Here is a 22,381-nt window from a genome sequence, read left to right on the forward strand (position 1 = left end):
TATGAAACCCTGACCCAGAAGCAGGTCGTCTATGAATGGTTTAGCACCAGGTTCCCCACGAACGTGCGTTGTGTGACGGGTGAGGGGGTGGCCGCCTTTCCGACCGCGCCCTGGTTCCCGAGACGAGCGGCTCTCCGCACTGGACTCCGGTCCCAACGCGCGGCAGGGGACGCGCCAGCGAAGGTGCAGCCCGCCGGCGGGGACGGCGGGGGACCAGCTAGCTGGGACCCACCAAGGCTCCTGCAGCGCTGCCGTATCGTTCTGCCTGGGCAGGATTCTGACTTAGAGGTGTTCAGTCATAATCCCACAGATGGTAGCTTTGCCCCATTGGCTCCTCAGCCAAGCACATACACCAAATGTCTCTTGCCCGCACGCCTGGCTGTCTTCCCCGGGGCCCCTCGGAGGGGATGGGCTCCAGCTTCCCTCCCCACCCCGAGAAGAGCTCCCAGTGGCCAAAGACCACCAGAACCTAGCTACAGCCATGCTGGAGGCCCCTCTCCACACGTCCGGACAGGCCTCATGCATGAAGGTACCAGCAGAGGAACCCAGGAGTGTGTAATCCCATCAACGGCCAACATCCAGAGAGAGACTTAAAAGCAAGCTCTCAGAAGTGCATGGCCGCTTTAAGGCCACACAATATCATGTAGCCTGCTTCTCCCTCTGGGAGAAACTGACAATCTTCTGAGAGTTTCCTGCCCACATGGGACAGCCTTGGAAGCTTCCCATGGTGTATTCATATGCAAAATCCAGTAACAAGCGGGATCTCATTCCCCTGACCATGAAGAGCCCCCAGTGAAACATCGTTAGGAGGGCCGAGTCAAGATGGACTGCTAAGATCTCAAGGAAAGGATGAAATGAGATGTTACTGAGCCCACCCGAGAAATCGGTGATTAACGGGAATTTCGTGATTCATGATAGATGGGTAGCCAACTACATTTGTCTCCATAAAGACTAATTGTTCCATTACTTAGTAGCAGTTCCTTAGTACTTGTTGTCAGTCCTGTTTCTCATGAAAACAGGAACTGTTTTGTGTTTTGTGGTTGTTTGGAGCATGTTAATAACTTTTATTTATGTATTATTTTTTAAAATTTTATTTTATTGAATAACCGTGACAAAAGTTACAAAGCTTTCAGGTTTAAGTCTCAGTCATATAATGATCAAACCCTCATCCCTTCACCAGTGCACCTGTTCCCCCACCAAGAACCCCAAAACCCCCCTTCCCATGAGCCCCCTGCACCTGAGTGGCCAATGATCTTCACTTTATTCTCTCTATACTTTGGATACATTCAATATTTCAACAGAGAACTGACTATTATTATTTGTAATTTTCCCCCAACAACCAAACCTGCTGAAAAGGCATCTTTGATAGTTTGTTTTCCATTGCTGAGAATGAAGATTATAGGAGCTCGCGCGGTCGAGATTGAGGCCACGCGGTTTTGTATTTCTGTTGTTTTAGCTCAGTTTACAGTCTAGATGCATTTCTATAAGTCTCTGGGTGCCATAATGGGTTACTAGCCCTCCCAGATCCTTGTCTTTAAGGAGCAGAGGTGCCGAGTCTTGCGCAGCTGCTCTGGATCTCATCTGGGCCGAGGGCAAATAACTTTTATTTTTATAAAATTTTTATTGAATCACCATGAGATACATTTACAAAACTTTCATGTTTGAGTTTCAGTTATACAAGGATCTAACACCCATCCCTCCACCAGTGCACATATTACACCACCAATGTTCCCAGCATACCCCCTTCTGCCCATCCCAACCCTCCCCCTTCCTCTATGGCAGATAATTTCACTCATACACTTTCTCTACTTGTGGGCATTATGGTTTACAATACAGATACTGAGAGGCTATCATGTTTGGTCCTTTATCTACATTCAGCACACATCTTCCATCCTGAGCAATCCCTCCAACCATCACTGACTTAGTGATCCCTTCTCTATTTCAGCTGCCTTCTCCCTCAGCTCCTGAGGCAGGCTTCCAACTGTGGAGCAATCTTCCTGGCCCTTGTCTCTATTGTCCTTGGATGTCAGTCTCATATTATGTTATTTTATACTCCACAAATGAGTGCAGTCATTCTATATCTTTCCCTCTCTTTCTGACTCATTTCATTTAGCATGATAATCTCCATGCCCATCCACTTATAAGCAAATTTCATTGCTTCATCTTTCCTAATAGCTACATAGTATTCCATTGCATAGATGTACCAAAATTTCTTTAGAGAGAAACTTGAGAACACTGAATAAGGCACTAAAACATTTACTAATAAAGAAGAGAAACAGACACAGGATAAGAGTAAATCCTGTGCTCTCAAAGTCAGACTTAATTTCCTGAAAAATTTCTCCCTGTGACTTTTTTATAGTTGACCAGAGGTTCATCTAATATTCCTTTGTTTTCCTTTCTGAGAAATCCTGGTTTGTCTATATATCCATCAGGTTTCTTTCCATCCTGTGTAGATATCTCCAGTAGAAGGTTCTTTGATTTTTCAATGTGAACAGAAGCTGACATGAAGCCAAAGAGTGACTTAATCTGTGTCTCTTATAGCTTCTGCTTGAGCACAAGGTAGATGGCCCAGGACAGCAGGTCTCGACTGGTTTCCTGAACAAAACTGGTAGCAGCTTAAAGGGGGCATAGGTGGGAAAGGAGTACTATGATCTCACCCATCTGTAGAATAGAAAGATAAAACAAGGTAATAGACATCATAAAACAATTCAAACTTTTGGCCTTGGATTGCCAAACTCATTAATAAATGGTAAGAGTCAGAGCGGGGACAAATGAAGGAACCAGAAGCGACCTAAGAACACTGGTAGAGGGGCATGTCATGGCACTTTGGTGATGGGATACAGGAACTTAGTATGTCAGTACTACAAAGTTTTACACGATTGTAAACATACCACCTAAACTATACTTTTCAATTTTATAAATAAGTTAAAATTTAAATAAATAGCAGAGTCTCTTGGCCCTGCACCTGGCTGTCTTTACCAGGGCCCCTTGGAGGGGGTGGGTTGAGTTTCCCTCTCCGCCCCGAGCATAGCCCCAGCAGCCAAAGACCTCCGGAACCCAGCCAGAGCCATGCTCAAGGCCCCTCTCCACACGTTCAGATGAGCCTCAACATGAATGAACCGGCAGAAGAACCCAGGGGTGGAGGACCCAGGGCTGAGACTTCCAAGCCTGCTAGGGTTAGGACTGGGCCTCTACTGCCCAGATACCCCATTTTCCAGTAGCTAGGCAGTCACACCCAGAAACTGCCCCCAACACCGTGTAATCCCATCAATGCCAACATGCAGAGACTATAAAACTAAGCTCCCGGAAGCCCGTGGCCACTTTGCAGCACATAACATCTTATAGCGTAGTTCTTCCTTTCGGAGAATCTGGCAAGCTACCAAGAGTTTCCTGTCCGCATGGGAGAGCTTGGCAAGCTCCCCGTGGCATATTCATATGCCAAAACCAGTAACAATGATGGGTCTCATTCCCCTGACCCTGAATGAGCCTCCAATGCAGCACCGTTGGGAAGAACGAATAGAGAGGATTCTAAAATCTCAGGGCTAAGACGAATGGAGACATTACTAAGACCTCTTGAGAAAATTGATGGTCAACGGGATGATAATGATGATGATGATAAATAAATAAATAAACAAGGAGACACAAGAAGTTTTCGGCCCAAGTGCCATAGTGCCATAGATGAAACATGTTATTACGTGTACTGTGTGTCTCATTAGCATAGTCAAACTCCAATCCTGAAATTTTTAGCATTAAAATGTGGAAAGATTTTTTCTTCTAAAAATCAGGAAGATAGTACAGAGGTTAGAGTGTTCTCAGGTTCACTCTCTGACACCACATGGCTCCCCTGAGCATCCTGGTATAACCACAGAGGCTCAACCAAGATGGCCCTAAGAGGTCCTCAGCTCTGCAGGACCTGAGAAGCACCATATTCTATGGTTCCAGTAGCCAAAAATCACCAGTGGAACCCAGATGCACTGAGCACCATTTGTGAGCATCAAAAAATGAGGTAAAATATCAGTATATGTCAGCATTGGGATCCATCTTGGCACAGGCTTTTAAGTTCAGTCTTTTCAGAGTGAAACATCCTCCTTCTGCATTTCTATGGGATATGCCATTCAAGATTGTATAGCTTTGCCTTCCCTTTTAAGATAGTAAAATGGGGTGATAAAATGAACAGAAACTTTCCCGAAGAAGAAATCCGAATGGCTGAGAGGCACATGAGAAAATGCTCGACATCACTAATCATCAGGGAGATGCAGATCAAAACAACAATGAGATATCATCTCACACCACAGACAATGGCCCACATCCCAAGAAACAAAAGCAACCAGTGTTGGCATGGATGTGGGGAGAAAGGGACTCTCCTTCACTGCTGGTGGGAATGCCGACTAGTTCAGCCCTTTTGGAAAACAATATGGACAATTCTCAAAAAATTAGAAATTGAGCTTCCATTTGACCCAGCAATATCACTCCTGGGAATATATCCTGGAGAGGCAAAAGGTATAGTAGAAATGACACCTGCATTTCTATGCAGCACTGTTTACAATAGCCACAATCTGGAAAAAAACAGAGTGCCCAAAAACAAATGACTGGTTAAAGAAACTTTGGTACATCTACACAGTGGAATACTATGCAGCTGTTAGAAAAGATAAAGTCATGAAATTTGCATATAAGTGGATCAACATGCAAAGTATCATGTTGAGTGAAATGAGTCAGAAAGAAAGAGACAGACATAGAAAGATTGCACTCATATGTGGAATATAAAGTAGCAGAGAGATATGAGCTTGCAATGATGCAATTTCTGGCAGAAATTTCTCTGGACTTAGTTACTAAAATACTAAAATACAGAAATACAAAACCTCATATCTCTTCATTCTCAGAAATGGAAACAAATTATCAAATGCTTCCTTTTCAGCAGGTCCGACTTTGGGGGGAGAAACTCCAAACAATAATAGTGAGTTTTTTGTTGAAATATTGAATGTAATCAAAGTAAAGTGAAAGCAAAGTGAAATTTATCAGCTACACAGGCAGGGTGGGGGACTGGGGGGTTGAGGGGGGTAGGGGGAGGTATACTGTGATTCTTGGTGGTGAAATATGTGCACCGGTGAAGGGATGGGTGTTCAAACATTGTATAACTGAGACTTAAACCTGAAAGCTTTTTAACTTTCACATGGTGATTCAATAAAAAAAAAGATAATAAGTGCAAAACAGAACATGTGGATTTAGGCAGACATGAGGGTTCCAAAATAATCCTTATTTTATCTCAAAGTAGTCATCAGTCAGCCTCTTAATCCAACATAAATATTTCCTCTCTTTGGCATGTAGAAGGGAGAATAAAAACATCCAAAATGGTTCAAATCCTTTACATAGAATCTATAAATATGTTACAAATTGTAGCAAGAAGATGTATGGTTGCTAATCAGTTGAGATTTTCACAGATTATCCAGATGGATCCAATGTCAACATAAATATGTTTTAAGAAGGAGGAAAATAGATGAAAGTATACCCTGCAAAAAAAATTGACCTATTGATGCCTTTGAAGGCAGAGGAGAGGATCCTGAGCTTTCATAATACAAGCACAACATGCAAGGAAATGGACCTTCTCCAAGAGCTTCTGGAGAGGACTCAGTCATATTTTTAGCTAACTTGATTTTAAACTCCTAAACACTAGAACTGCAAGAAAATTAACTTGTATTGTTTTAAACCACTAGGTTTTGGTAATTAGTTACAGCAGCCACAGCAAACTTAGGCACTGCCGAGCATAGTTGTTTTCTCCAGGCATTTCTCAGAGAGCAGATAGAAGCGCATGGTTAGTTCCATACCTTCCAGGAGCACAATTGTAAAGTTGATTCATTTATTTCTTCATTTATTCTGCATCACTGTGTTAGGGCTCATTAATGCCCTATCACTGGGTGCTCTGTGCATAAGTAGAAGTGAGTTAAGAATCAATTGCTCTGACCTTTATTCCTAGTTGATGTTTTGTCATTTGTGGGCTACTTGGTTTGACATATAATTTCTCTACAGCAGCTTTATGCGTGGGTCTGAAGGGTGGTGCTGAGTAAAGCAGCAGTTACCAACCCCCAAATATTTCAGATATATGCCAGTTTTAATTTCCACACACATTTTCTTTTCCAACCTGTCAACCTGGAAGAGTTCCATTGGCAACTAATAAAATATCAATAGGAGGAAAAAATTGACAAAGCTGTTGACAGGACTCTAACCTTTGAAGATGATTAAAAATAGATTCCCTTTAGAAAGAAATAATTGAAAAATTGAAGGAGTGAATCTTCTTTATTCTTTAACTTTTTTTTTCTTTTTTGGGATCACATCCGGCAGTTCTCAGAGACTACTCCTGACTCAGCCCTCAATTCTGGCAGTACTCAAGGGGCCATCCAATGCTGGGGATGAAGCCTGAACCTCATGCATGCAACATGTGTGCTCCAACCCTTTGAGAAATACTCCTGATTCTTTTCTTTAAGTCTTCATTGTCCTAATCCAATAAACAAGCCCTTAGAATTTGTGAATCAAGAAGAGGAAATGGGACAAGGAGTATGGGGTGGAGCAGAAGATAACAAAGAGATTTAAGTGATTGTCTAGATGCACCAGATCTGGGGTAGGTTATGGCAAACACCCTTGCATTGCCAGGGTGGCCTGGAATACATTGCCAGCCAGGGACTGACCTCCTGGGCACCAATTGGGAAGTATCCCATCTCCCAAATAGGATAAATGATGAATTTTCAATAATCTGTTCTCTGTGTCAGGGGGCTTTTGGGTTTGTTGCCATGCTGAAAACTTACCGAGAAACAATGCTACAACCTTTTGTCATTACATAAAAGAGCTAAGTACATTTTTCCATACTGATGACATATATCACATAAGATATGTGTCTAAGGAAGCAAACCTATGGAGAGTTTTTCACCATGCCCTCTCACCTCCTTTATCTTGATCTTCCCTCTTACGGCGGCACCTAATTCTAAGCCTAAACTTCTTTGTCGTTGCTTTCTGTGACACTTCTCTCTGGGTTGCAGGAAACTAACCAAGAGCTTTGAAATTACTTTTTCAATAAGCTCCTATACCATTCTCCCACCAATCTGAACCAGAATCTTTGGGAAAGACCATGTAATTAATGAATTCATGCACATATGTTAGTAAGTGATAACACCTGGGATGTACTGCTTGTCTCAAAGGACTTATTTTCTAATCTTTTCAAATTGAGACATAATCAACGAGGATAATGAAGATTTAAAATTAAAGCTTAACTCTTTCAGTCAATGCACATTGCTGGAAATCAGTCAGGGAAAGTAATTTGGGTACTGGAAACTTGCTTTGTGCTCTAACAGTCTGTACCTGTGCACTAAATTCTGCATCTGTGTCCATTATCATCAATGAGAAGTTCATTATAATTATATTATTACCATTTACTTATAGATTCCAATAATAAAATATTTTTTTTATAATTTATTTATTTTTAATTAGAGAATCACCGTGAGGGTACAGTTACAGATTTATACACTTTTGTGCTTATACTTCCCTCATACAAAGTTCGGGAACCTATCCCTTCACCAGTGCCCATTCTCCACCACCCGTAAACCCGGCGTCCCTCCCACCCTCCCCAATCCCAATAATAAAATATTATTACATGTGATCTGATCATTGAGCCTATACAATCAAGAATTTAATCATCTTCTTGTTATGTAACTCCATGCTTTATAGTCTCTGTAAATGGTCAAACAGCAAATGCTTTAGACTCTGTGGGCCCAAGGGTCGCGATGCAGCTGCTCAACTCTATCCTTGTAGTTTGAAAGCAGCCAAAGATAGACTATAAACAAATGGGCACAGCTGTGCTTAACAAAGTTTATTTACAAAATAGGCAGTGGGTTCCATTACCCACTTCTACTCTAGATGAAGAAAATATGACTCAGAATTTGAGAGACCTATCTCAGAAATTCACAAATCATGAATTACGAAATCCTGTTGATTGTCAATTTCTCGAGTGGGCTTAGTAACCTCTCCATTCGTCCTATCCCTGAGATTTTAGAAGACTCTCTCTACTCGGCCTTCCCAACGATGCCACATTGGAGGCTCTTTCAGGGTTAGGAAAACGAGATCCAGCTTGTTACTGGCTTTTGGCATATGGATACACCATGTGAAGCTTGCGAGGCTGTCCCATGTGGGCAGGAAACTCTCAGTAGCTTGCTAGTTTCTCCCAGGGGGAGAAGTAGGTTGTAAGATATCGCTTCTGGGAGCTTGCTTTTAAGTCTCTGTATGTTGGCTGTTGATGGGATAACACACACCTGGGTTCCTCTGCCGGTACCTTCATGCATGAGGCTTGTCTGAACGTGTGGAGAGGGGCCTTGAGCGTGGCTGTGGCTAGGTTCTGGTGGTCTTCAAGCCGCCGGGAGCTCTGCTTGGGGTGGGGAGGGAAGCTGGAGCCCTCCCCTCTGAGGGGCCCCAGGGAAGACAGCCAGGGTGCGGGCAAGAGACTCTCTGCATCGCTCTCTTCTGGGAGCTTGCTTTTAAGTCTCTGGATGTTGGCCATTGATGGGATTACACAACTGGGTTCCTCTGCCGGTACCTTCATGCGTGAGGTTTGTCCAAACGTGTGGAGAGGGGCCTTGAGCATGTCTGTGGCTAGGTTCCGGGCAAGAGACTCTCTGAATTTACATCTCAGAAATTACACAATAAAAACAAACAATGCCGGTATTTTGTAGACTCCAAATCTGTTGCTGGCTCACTCACCACAGTGCCTTGGAATGGTCTTTAGCAATTAACAGAATCATGACTTTAGGTCAAACAACAGTACTCTCTGCTTAACCCATCTTTCCCCTAACCACATCTGTGAAATAACAACTGGGATTAGGGCACCATTATTATCCTGCAGCCATGGAAACAGTGCAGGTAACCAGGCTGCAGGACCAACCCAGGCAACCTTGATGCTATTAGCACTCCCCAAAGATGCTCACCAGCCACAGGCAACATGATTAGTGAGACAATGAGACTCACATCACAAATTTAATTAGATTCATTATTTCATTTCTTTCCAGGAGCACAATTCTTGAGCCCTCCCTCAAGAATATAAAGGGGATCAGGCATCCAGATACACCCCCACTTTGCATCCTTCTTTTGAATCACTAATAAATTCCTCCCACACTAGCATCAAGGCACAGATTTGTAGGAGACAAAACTCCAGAAGCACTTTTTATATAGACCCTGGCTGATCCCTTGGTGTCTTCCAAGACAAGTGGAGCCACAGAGTGGGGGATTAGATAGGTATAGTTAGGGCTACAGCTGAAGTAAACTTGGAAGAACCCTAGGCGCCCCTTTTTCTTATCCTCCTAGTCCTCCTCCCATTTGTTCTTCTAGAACTTCCTGCCCACTTGAGAACTTTCTACACACTTATGATAGGACACTGACACCCATATTACCCAGTAGGCTCTCTGGAGTGGCACTTCATGTGCATGGTTCAAAGCTATTAATGAATTAAAGCAACATAGACTAGCTATGCTTCTTTTACACACTCACCTTTCAAGACTACCTTGAATAATGTCATTTGGCCAAGGTTTTAGTGTTTCAAAGTATCCCTGGAAAATGTCCTTTCAAGCAGATGGCAGTCTAATCACCTCTTCCTAGGAATCTTTCATAATTCTTACTACTGTAATATTCCTTTCCTTCATCACTTAAATCTAACCTTGTGTCATTTTCCTGCCATCCTGAAAGGCTGGGCAAGAGGAAGTTCGAGTTTCTACTTGAATACAACCTTGGCCATTATGTATATATCAAAAATGTGGGGGCTAAAATTTTGCCTCCAAAGGCATTCTCATTGTTGCCATTGCACTGACTAATCTCATAGTCTATCTTGTATACAGGGATTTTAGATAGATAAAAATTTGTTAACATATTGTCACTGAAAAGTAAAGTAATTGTGGCAAGAGAAAGGTATCCATGTCTTCTCTTCTCAATTGATCGTCTTCATTCTTGCTAGATGAACTAAACCTTCTAAATGAGGGCAATCAATAGGGTGCATTCAGCTGTAATTGTGGCTAAACTCAGTTCTTTGAAAAGTTAAGCCCTATGATTTGCCTATAATTGTGCCTTCTAAAAAGTTCTAGTGCCTTTTCAAGGAAGAAATTAAGCAATGAGACTCCCTGACTTCTCCCGCCCTCCTGGAATTTCATCTCTCTGGGTATTGCTTCTAATCCTCCTATCTCCAGAGCCCTGTTTGAATCTTTACACATAATGCCAGATATTGGAGAAAACATGAACTAGCACTAGTTTAGGAATATTCTCCTTCCTCTGTCTCATCTCCCACACCAACCCCCCAGTAACAGCTTTTCTGGGTCCTTTGTTTGATATGCTTGTTTCAAGCCAAACTCTGAAACAATATGGAGCTTGGACCAGGAAAGTAAAAAGATACAGGCATACACTCTTCACATTCAGAACACAGATGAGCATGCATTCCAACTACTTTCCCTTGCCATGTTTAATTTGATTTGTCTTCACCAAGCTAAGAAGAATGAATCAAAGACCCTCTGGACCATTATGGGATAAAACCAACTTGGGTTGAGAAAGAATGGAGGTAAAAATTCTACTACCTGTCTTTGGGGCCTAAAATATTTCATAATATTGCATCCCTGGCAATAATGAGTATAGCAACTGTAGGCATTTATATAGATCATGTGCTACAGGTTAGGTGTTTCTATGCATTATCTTATGTATCCTCACCAGAGTCCAAATATGAAGTGGGAACAGAGACACAGCATGTGCAGTAGTCTCCAGACTGTGCAGCCAGGATGTCGAGATACTGTATGAGTTTTCTACGATGGCCATAATAGATGGGGTGAGTGGGGAGCTGTAAAACAGAAGGCGTTATCCACACAAAGTATGCTATGAAAATCAGTGAGAGACATGGGGGACCAGGAATAATAGTCCCCCAAAAAGAGAGTAGTACTTCCCTGCTTTTTGACCCACCTTGACTTTTGGGGATTAATACAAGGATCAGAACTGTATATTAGGACTGGAAAAGTGGATGCCAACTAGTATCCTACCAGCCCCACAGGCAGTCATAGAACTGCACCCAAGGTCCAGTTGATCTATACGGCACTGGAATTGATGCCCACCACCTGAGCTTTTGAAGAGCAAGAGAGGAGAAAGAGAGAGACAGAGACAGAGAGGTAGTGAAGTGATAACGCATTCAAGAGAGAATATGGGCTTTGTCTCAGAGGAGAAAGTATCTCTCTTCCTTTTGTAAAGCTGGTTGTACAGAGTTTTTCCCAAAGTGCCCCTATTTGGAGCTTTCTAAGTAGTTAAGAGTCTGTTGCTGGGAAGATGTCAAGGAAAAAGAACTTTAAATTTTTGCTTGCCTTCTTTCAAATTCTTAATTTCAGCCTATATTCATGCTAAAGTTTTGCCTTTCCTTAAGCTCTCTCTGAGCTGGTGCCCCATTCGGAGTCTTAATCAGGCCTCAGCTCCTGCATCTTCAAAAGGAAACTCAGAAGTCATGCTTTGGACCATTAATGGGTTAATGACAAAGTAATTCATCAAGTCCCAAGGAACTGCCTTATTGCTTCATCACTATTCCTCTGCTTGGCCCACCATAGTTTTGTTAGTGACAGAGGGAGAAATCAGGACTCAGAGTCAGAGCCAACCCCTATATGGCAACAGGGACGTAAAAGTCCTAAACTCCTCCAGCTTTCTAGATTTGCTGTCTACTCCTGCAGAAAATAATTTCAGTAACAGCTAAACAAAATAGCCTTATTTATGAATAATGGAAGAGGAGAGAGAAGAGAGGACCCCATAAAGTAGCACTGTAGCACTGTCATCCTGTTGTTCATAGATTTGCTCGAGCAGGCACCAGTAATGTCTTCATTGTGAGACTTGTTGTTTCTGTTTGGAGCATATCGAATACGCCACAGGTAGCTTGCCAGGCTTTGCCGTGCGGGCGGGATACTCTCAGTAGCTTGCTGAGATCTCCAAGAGGGAATCGAACCCGGGTCAGCCGTGTGCAAAGTAAACACCCTACCTGCTGTGTTATCGCAAGCAAACACCATAAAGTAGAGGAAAGAAATTCCATACCCCAAGTTGGAATGTGGGTAGCCCTAGAGTGGAGTGAACCATAAAATAAAGGGGGAAAGTACACACCTAGACTCAAGTATGAATGACCCCAGAATGGAGAGTGTAGGGTTTGCTCTTGCAACACTGCCTTCATAGACCTTTGCAAACTGCCCCACTTGGATTTTCTGTAAAGAGAATAGTTCTGTTACTAGAGTACAGTTAAAGGAAAAGAATTTGAGTTCTAGAGGTTTCCATTTAGTCTTCTCAGAGCCTTTTTCCTGCTAAATGCTCCAAAGGGCTGTAGCCTTTGATTTGGGGCTGGCATCCTTAGTCTAGATCTGGAACTGGTTGCAGGATATCCTCTTCAGAATGTCATCGTATATCCATTTGGGTGATTACTTCTGTAAGGACAATAGTCAAGAGGTAAGAGATTTGATACAAGAAAAATATGTTTATTTGGGAGCTAGTAACCTGAGAAGACGGTGGAGTCCTGTTGTCCCCAAACCATCTTGTTTGTATGATCTGAAGAAGCATTTTATAGGGAAAGAGACCAGAGAAAGTGCATGTATAGGGAGGGTGAGTTATAGACTTGTGGGTGTCAGGGTGACCAATAAATTCACTCAAGAGCTGACTGAGTGCAAAGTACAAATGAAGATTTCAGAGGAAGATTTCCCTCCTTTAGTCCTGTAAGAAAAATTAAGGAGAAATATTCTCAACATTTTCAAATAATCAGAATATCCTTAAACAGATGTAAAGAGAATTAAATTGGTTTTAAGTAGCACTGTAGCACTGTCGTCCCTGTTGTTCATTGATTTGCTCGAGCAGACACCAGTAATATCTCCTTTGTGAGACTTTTTGTTACTGTTTTTGGCATATCAAATACACCATGAGTAGCTTGCCAGGCTCTGCTGTGTGGGAAGGATATTCTTGATAGCTTACCAGGCTCTCTGAGAGGGACAGAGGAATTAAACCCAAGACAGCTGCGTACAAGGCAAAGCCCTACCCACTATGCTATAGCTATATGATTAAATTATCTACATATCTTAAAAGAGGATACAAAAGATTTTGTGGGAAAAATACAGTATTTGTTAGTTAGCATGGTCTTTACAAATTTTAAAAAGAAACTACCAGATTTTGTATCTTTAAAAGAAATATCAACATCTAGATATGTTAACACATTGACATTACATATGTAATATCTTCTAGCTGTATGCTATATTAAATTTAGATAGTAAGCATACATATGCTATATAACAGGATCACATCTATATATAAATATACACACATGTACATCATTTTTAATTTTTTGCATTATATTCTGCTTCTATGCCTGCTATTGTGAATTACTACAAACTCGGTCACTTAAAATAATTTCGGTTTATTCCTTCCCAGTTCATAAGACTGGGACTCCAAAATCAAAGTTCAGACAGGTTTGAATGCAGACTAAAGACTCCAGGGGAGAGTTCTGCCTCCTCTTTTCATCTTCTAATAGCTGTCAGGACTCCTCCGTTGGCGACTGTGTCAGTCTGCTCTCTAGATGCTTTCCACATGGACTTTCCTCTTCCTCCTGCGTATTTCCCTCCCCTGAGTCTCCTACCAGGATACTTGTCAGGATGGAGAGCCTGTTCACATTATGCAGAATGATCTTAACTCAAGATTCTTGACTCAATTACATGCCAGTTTTCCATAGTAATTGACATCGTTCATTCCTTAAGAAAACTCTCAGGAGTCATTCTTGCATTTTTTTGAGGGGGGGGTGTTTATTTGCTTTAGAGCCATACAGCAGTTCCCAGGGCTTACTCCTAGGTCTGTGATCAGAGATCATTATTGGTTGGGCTCAGGAGAACTATAGGGATGCCAGGGATCAAAGCCAGGTTGGTGGTATGCAAGGCAAATGCATCACCTATTTTCCTATCTCTCCAGCCTCCACGGAGGTAGTTACTATTCCTAATTTAGGAAACTGAACCTCAGAAAGGTCACGATTATGCTCAGCAACACAATAAGTAGGAACAAATGCAGATTTCAATGCAAGTTTTTGGCACCATGGTGCAGCGCTCCTGACTCCCCACCCCAAGCATTTTCTATGAAACCTCATGGCTTCCATGGATGACTATCTCTGAATTCACTTACTAGTTCACTCCAAACTGAGAGAAGTTCCACTTGAACAGATCAAAAGTTTGTCTCAGAAAACCTCAGTAGAGTGAAAACTATTATATATCACTAATTCTAAATTGCATGTTTCATTTACATGCATCTTACAACTGCTCTCAGCAAGTGACAAGAATGACAAAATTGTCCTTGCTTAGGCGTGTGCATCAAAATGTACAGAATAGCTGTTGGCAGCTTGGAGGAAAATCCTCCAAGACAACTGCTAAGCAACAGTATGGCACTCTTTCAAGGAATACTGATCACCAATTCATTTTGTAGCACTGAGGATTATATCATGTGGGAAAACATGGCATGAACAGTTTTGAATTAGACTGAATAAAAAGTTTTAGTAATGTACAGGAAAAATTACTATATAAATTATTATATACTTATTTTATGATAAGTATGAAAAAAATTAAGTGTAGTAAAAAAATATCTTTGTCCTAAGGAAATTATGAAACACTTTTAAACAAAATTAAGTTTACAGAGAAAAAATATATTATGTCTTTATTACAGTTTAATTCTTGTGGTTATATTAGAGTATTCATTCAATTCATAGTGGTCGTAATAATTTCCTTAACAAAGTATCCCAACTTGAGCATCTTAACATAACATAAATTTATTCTCTCTCACATCCCTAGAAGCCACTGGGCTGAGATCATGATGTTGGCAGAGCCAAGGTCCCTCTGAAATCTCTAGGAGTATGCCTTTCCTTTCCTCTCCTAGCTCTGAAAGATTCACATTTGGCTGGTCATTATGTTCCCACTCTCTGCCACCTTCCCCTTCACCAGGCTTCATTCCATTTGTCTGATATATTTATACGGTACCTCTTGATGTGTCGTTCTGTTTTTGGATGCACAAGCCATTTCTTATTAAAAGCCTGCTTTACTATAAAATAATCTCAATTTGGTGACATCTTCAACTACCCTATTTCCAAATAGGGATCCAGTCTAAGGTACTGAAAGTTGGCTTTTAGGGAGATACAACTCAGCCTTTAACAGTGACAAATATAAAGACTAATTCTTGTTTGTACATGAAGCAATACTGTAACACTGTCAACAGCATCCTAGATTGATAACTTCAGTGTTTTTCTGCCACCTGCCAAATTTGTTTTCTGTTTCTTTTTTGGTGTTCAAGATGGTCCCTCTGAGGAGGAAAGTTTCCCTTCTTGTGCTGCTTTTTCTTTGTTCCTCCCCTATCTGATATAGTTAGTACTAATTAGAAGCTGTTTAATTATCAGCCCAGTGTGGAAGTGATCCCAGCCTAGGTCCTTTGAGAGTTTCATCTGCACTGTAGCTGTCCCAGATTCTGGAACAGTGACTACATTCTGTGTCCTGTGGAGAAGCTATGTACCTTAGAAGAGAATTCCTTGCATTCAGAATCGACTGACCTAAGTAGTCACTCCACCATGGCTTCATTTGGTGAACAATAACTGGTACCTGACCCACAATTTTGTGGAGAACATTGAGTCTAGTGAAAGTAGCTGTTACTTTACCTTGTAAATGAGCATGCAAATGTGAAAGGATAGTACCTATTTCACCTAGTACGGTTTATAACTTTTACTCTGTATGCATACAAAAACATTTGTTGACTAAAAAATTCATAATTGAAGAAAGATATTAGAAGAAAAAAGGGTGTGTGAGGTATTGACATTTTTGTCGAGTCTCTATGGTAAAGCAAAGTTAAAAAGGGGGTAGCAATAGCTCAACAGACTAGCATGCATGCTTTGCAGGTAGGAGACCTCAATTCAATCCCTGACATGGGCTCTGTATGATCCCCCAAGCACCTTTGGGATCAACCCCTGAGTATCACATTGGAAGTAGGCCCTGAGCACCAGTCCAGTTCTTAGTGATAATAATAGAAAGTTGATCAAAATTATAGAATAATGCGCACTTTTAATAAAATAAGAACCAGTAAAAAAATTCCAGTTTTATATTTTATTTGTATAAATATTCAATATTTATTGAATAAATATTCAGTAGGGATTGAATATTTGTATTATTCAATTCAATTATTATAATAGCCTCCGCACCAGGCTGTTTTCACTTGGGACCCCCCAGGGGGGGCAGGTGAGAACCCTCCCCACCCCAAGGGACCCAGCCCCGGCAGTCGACCTCCACTACCCTACTGCTGCCACACTCCAGGTCGCTTTCCATAATTACCACACCATATTTGATAGAGTTCAGACACTAGGCAACAAATCATAGAGTAATATATATATATATATATATATGTATATATATATACATACACACACACACACACACACACATATACCTCTTGGAGAGCCCGGCAAGCTACTGAGAGTATCCTGCCCACGTGGAGCATGGCAAGATACAGTGGTGCATTTGATATGCCAAAAACAGTAACGATAGGTCTCATTCCCCTGACCCTAAAAGAGCCTCCAATTGTTGGGAAAGACGAGTAAGGAGAGGCTGCTAAAGTCTCAGGGTTGGGAGGAATAGAGATATTACTGTGCCCACTCGAGTAAATCGACAAACAACAGAATGACAGTGATACAGTGAAATATTCAATAGACCAACTTGGAGAAGCATTCTAAATGAAATACTGGAGCCAACTGTACATTATTAAGAAGTTTTGGCTGTTGGCCCATGGGATAGCTGCTAGGCCATTTGTCTTTCATGCTGCTGCCCCAGGTTCAACCCCCCGAACTATATATTTCCCCTGAGTCCCATCAGGAGTAATCTCTGAGTGCAGAGCCAGGAATAAGCCCTGAGCATTACCATATGTGACCCAAAATAAAACAAATACATATATATGCTATGGTTATGTTCTACCCATGCCATTGGTACCACAACTAAGTGCTAAGGAAAGACTATTGTGCAGGTAAAGTTACAGTTAAGAGGAAGAGCAAAATAGAATAAATGTAGCCTTTTATAATATGAAGGTAGAACACAGGCTTTTGGAAATTCATGTCTGACATCAAGGTCTTTATAGTAGACAGAATTATAACACCAAAATCTTCCTCATAGTATTTAATCGTAGTTTGTAAACTCACCTCTCTGCTCATGTCAATTTTGCTTTCAACAGAAAATTATCCAAATGACCAATAAGAGGAAATTCATTGTAAAAATTATGGAATATTGCTTATGAAATATTTATGTAGTCACTAAGATTAAAATGAGAGCTATAGAGAAGCATATTAAAATTCTATGGCAGGATATTTAATGAACAAAAGGTGAACAATTATGATGTCTGATAATTATGTGAAAATTAAATTCAAATGTTTAGGATTGGACAAGAAATCATAAAATCAAAAGCAATGGTATTAAATAATAAAAGAGAAAGTAAAAGCATATACTTTAAGGTGCTCATCTTCCTTGAAATTATAACTGGGATCATCAGGGTGGACAAGAAAGTAAACTCAGAAGTTCCTCTGCAATTTAAGCATTGTTAATTCTTAATAGCACAAAACATGACAAAATTGCAGACACCTAAGTCAGGCTGTAGCACTCCTGGGTCATGAGACAAGGTGTTATCCCAAGAGTCCAGTAGACTTCCAAGGCATCACTGGTTTCCATTAAAACCTAATTTATGAAATTAAAAATTAATTTTATGGAAATGAATTTAAACAGTTTCAGCCCAATGCACTTGGTGTAATTGAGTTTGGAGTGATATTGCAGTAAGCCTTCCAGTATTGTTATTTAAAAGAAATGAGAGTCTTCTTGTTCTGATGCTGTGGGGAAACATCAGCAGACAAGGGCTCTGAGCTTGCACACAGTGGTTGCTCTCACCTGGTGAAGATCCAAGCAGACGAAAGGGGTTTGCTGAAGGCAATCATTCATGACAGGGACCCCAAAAAAATAGGACCCCTCGGTGGAAGCCAATGGAGGCAGTTTGTTAGTGGGTGGAGCATTAAACATCTCACTATGGGAATCAGATGGGATGATATGAAAGCTGAATTAAAGTTCCTTCTTTTCAAAATCAAAATAATACTTATTTTGTTATTCAATAAAAAACATAAAAAGAAATTTAAAATTTATTTAAAATACTTATTTGAACATTGGCTTTCATGGCAAGAGAAAATTCCCAGAACAGCGTCTTTGCCTCTTTCCAAATTGAGCACTACATCTGCTTTAATACTTTAAATAGTTCACATTAGTGACTACACCATCTATAGGTGCACATAGGTACTTGTGTGTGCATGCATAGCCATCTCTGTGACTCCTCTGAGATTATGACTTCAGGGAAGTAGCTGCCCAGAGTCCACAGGGCTATACTCTGAAATCCATCACACTGTCAGCCACAGGCCTCACTCCCTGTCACAGCTGCACTGACCAGTGACCTAGTAAGGCAGCTATACTGCAGCAAGACTGAGCCAGGGAGAGACAGGGATTCTGACAGCCATCTTTAGATTCCCAATAGCCTTGCCCAACCTTCCTTAAACTAGGGGGACAGCCTAGCACACCTTTGCCGACAATTGTTCACTCAAATGGACTCAGATTTTATTAGAGAGTTTCTTGTGTTTTCTCTCCTAATAAAACCCTACAAATTTAATCTCATCTTGGCATTCACTTCCCAGAGGATATAAAGGGGTGAGTGGCAGATAGAGAGATGATAGGCAGACAGATAGGAAGACAGAGAGATAAAGATCAGACACCTACATATGTATAGAGGGATTTCTAGAACCACACACTCAACAATGTTTAGGAAAGAGGATATCAGGGCCATGCCTGAGGGTTGATGCTCAGACTGGCAGTCCAGGCAAGATAGTTCACTGACTCACAAATGAATGGTGAATTATTTAGGCCTAGCAGTGCCAGGGGAGGTGGAAAACAAGCAGAAATCAGTGCTACACTTAATGGTGTAAAGGGGCCTTTCGGTGCCAGGAATCAAAATCAAGGCCTTGCACACACTAGGAATGTACTTTACCCTTCTCTCTATCTCCCTCATTCAATATGGCATTTCAAATTATAATTCATTACTCTTCAATGGACTCTACCTGTTTCCATATGTTTGCTATTTGGGCAATAAAATTTTATTGGTATGTTGGGGGATATCCAACAGTACTGGAGCCTGTCGGTACTTGGGTGCTGTGACCACAGACTTGCAATTTCAAAAACATTCATCTTGGGGCCAGAGCAGTTGTACAGAATTAGGGTGGTTACCATGTATGCTGCTGACCCATGTTCAATCCTCAGCACCCATATGGTACCCTGAGCCCGCACCAGGGGCAATCCCTGAGGGCAAAATTGGAGTAAGTCCTGAGCACAGCCAGGTGTTGTCCCAAAACAAAAAACAAACTATATGTGTGTCTGTGTTCATCTCATTTTTTTCAGTTATTTTTATATTTCCTTCTGAGGAAAATAATGTTTAAGCCATACCAGAATAACTATGTCTTATTGAAATACCTACAAAAAACTCACCAAATGAATGTCGTCACACCTACCACTACTTTTCCTACTCCTCTGATATGAATTGGTAGGTTGTCTTAGGAGTCTGGGAATATTATTATTCATATGTACATAAGCTGTTTCTGAGCATTTCCAGACCCTCCCAAGGAACTTATCAAATCATGCGAAGGAGGCATACTCCCCTTTCCAATAGAAGGGAAACCTGCGTAGAGTTTTTGGTTGAATGTGAATTTCTCTGGCAAATGAGCCCCAGCCTACTTTGTTCTTCATATCCAGAAAGTAGGAAACCGCTACCTCACAACTGCCTTCATTCCAGAGCAGCAGGCAAGGACAAACAGGCATCTTCATCTGTGGTCTCTTAATTCTTCTCTTCCTTCCATCATAAATGACCTAGGCCCTCTTGCTTTCCTCTCATCTCATATTGATTGCAAGTCATAAAGATCAATTCCAGATCATTTATGCCAGAGACAATGTGTTGGAAAGATATGAGGCATTCTCGGCCGTTGGTCTTCAGGGACCCCCAGCATTGAGCTGTGAAACTATGGCAAGGTTCTCTTACAGGAATATCAGTGACTGAAACTCAGATAAATTGTTTCTCAGGTTCTTTCTGCCTTTGCATCACCTTTAGAAGATTCAATAACTTGAAAAGAGATACCCCTGAGACACTGCTGAAGCAGAAGCAGGCTGTAGCCTCTTTGCAGTATCCAGGATCCTCTCGTCTCACTCCCAGTTAACACAAAGTCCAGTGGGTTTGAGATTAGCCCATAATGGATGGGGAGATTTGAGAAAAGGGGTGATTAGTAGTGTCCTGCAAATATACAGCACATGCCCTTTTATCCACTGGCATAATTTATCTGTATATGTTCAGAGACTCGTCACAGTCATTGGAAGAAAAATTAGTAATTAATCATTGCCCAAAGTAAAAGAAAGTTTACTGAGCATTTCAAAGTCTAGTTATTGCCAGGAGGAGACACATAAATTTCTTTTTCATCCAAGCATTAGGGTTTGTCCAATTACCCAAAACTGAGCTATACCACCCATCCCATTTCTCACCAAAGGCACCTCACTTCTTTCTTAATATTTCCTAAAGATTTCCTGAGTTTTCAGACAGTCCTTTTAGGGTTTCCATGAGTATTTTGGTTTTGGCTGATTTTCAAATGAGATAACCTGTATTAACAATAAATATAAAGATCTCCCACAAAAAAAACCTATGTGGTTTTTCACTCATTCTCTCTGAATCCACATAAGTTTCTTTCCCTTAGTAGAAGTGTTCCATTGGAGAAATAATACAGTGGATAAGGTGTTTGTCTTGTATGCAGTCAACCTAGTTTCAATCCCAGGCATCCCATATGGTCCGCCGAGCACTACCAGGAGTAACTCCTGAGCATCACCAGGTATGGCCCAAAATACAAAACAAAACACAAGAGTTCCATTGTTTTGTCTTATTTCACTTCCTGACCTCCCACGACCTCCACTTCCACTTTATCTTGCTTAAAAACACATTTCTCCATCTAACTCTCATTTAAAAAAAAATTCAGTGAGAATTATCCCTGATGACTGTTCATTCGGCATAGACAGAAATGACTGTTTTTGGAAAAATAATTCAAAAGTCAGAGTGTAAATGAAACTAATGTGACTTCCACTGAGGAAAATAAATACTTTACACAGATTTGGAATTCATGGAAAATAATTCCAGTATCAAGACATGAAGGTAATATATATTCATGTAACGTATAATTATTGCTATTACAGGTAAAGATAGCCTTGCAACAGGAAGGATTCAACCGAAAAAAGAGAGGGTATAGAGACATCAATGAGATCGAAATCAACATGAACGATCCTCTTTTTACAAAGCAGTGGTATCTGGTATGTGTCTTTGTGTTACTTCTATGTCTTTGTGTTGCTTCTCATTTTGAGATTTTATATGCAAAATATATTTCTATTTTCTCATTATTCTGTGGGACATTAGCCAGCATCCAACTCAATGAATCTCTCAGTTCCCTCTGTTATATATTGATTTTCTATCACCAGTCATGCATCTCACTCTCTTATATGCTTTCTTCTGGAACTGCTAAATAGTCATGATCTCCTAGGGCCAAAGTTACTACCAACTGCTGACTAGATTCTCCCATATTCTAAAAGATACATCAGTATATGAATAAATACTTGCAAAAACATGGGATAATCAAGTCAAAGGTATGGGAAGAGTAAGATGTGGGTCTCAATGGGTAGATTAATGGAAGGGTAAAAACTTGGACATAAAATGAGGTGACTTCATAGAGAATTAGCAATAGAGCTTGGCAAATAAAGTAAAAAAATAAATATAGTGCTTCCCAAAATAATGGCAGGAAATTATTTCCATAGATTTAATTAATATTCTATCTGGTAAAGTGAATAATTTATTTTCACCAACAGTTCTTCTTGATTCATTTGGATAGGTTTTTGTTGTTGCTGCTGTTGTTGGGTTTTATTTTTTGGCTTTTTGGTTCACACCTGGTGATGCACAGGTGTTACTCCTGGCTTTGCACTCTGGAATTACAACTGGCAGTGCTCAGGGGACCATATGTGATGCTGGAGATTGAACCTGGGTTGGCCGAATGCAAAGCAAATGCCCTACCCACTGTGCTATCGCTCCAGCCCTCATTAGTTTTTCCATTTAAATGGTCCCCAGTGACTCCAAACCTATCCAAATCTGTCCAGTGCTTTACAATCTCTGAAGGGTTCATGGTGCCCAAGTTCCATCTCAACTTTATCCTGAACTCTATTTTCATGAACACCACAGAAAGGGGAAAGGAGACATCACACAC

The 22,381-nt window shown here is 40.9% G+C and overlaps 1 protein-coding gene across 2 annotated transcripts in view; it reads left to right on the forward strand.

The window, feature by feature from the left end:
- LOC101540743 (neuroendocrine convertase 2) overlaps window positions 1-22,381 on the forward strand; it is a 176,304-nt gene that overhangs the window by 136,179 nt on the left and 17,744 nt on the right. For both annotated transcript variants that reach the window (XM_055129825.1, XM_055129826.1), the window contains exon 3: window positions 21,327-21,440. In XM_055129825.1, the coding sequence (XP_054985800.1) occupies window positions 21,327-21,440 (114 nt within the window). The remainder of the gene's footprint in view (window positions 1-21,326; window positions 21,441-22,381) is intronic.

The sequence above is a fragment of the Sorex araneus genome, chromosome 3 (genome assembly GCF_027595985.1).
Source record: "Sorex araneus isolate mSorAra2 chromosome 3, mSorAra2.pri, whole genome shotgun sequence".
NCBI classification, from domain to species: Eukaryota; Metazoa; Chordata; class Mammalia; order Eulipotyphla; family Soricidae; genus Sorex; species Sorex araneus.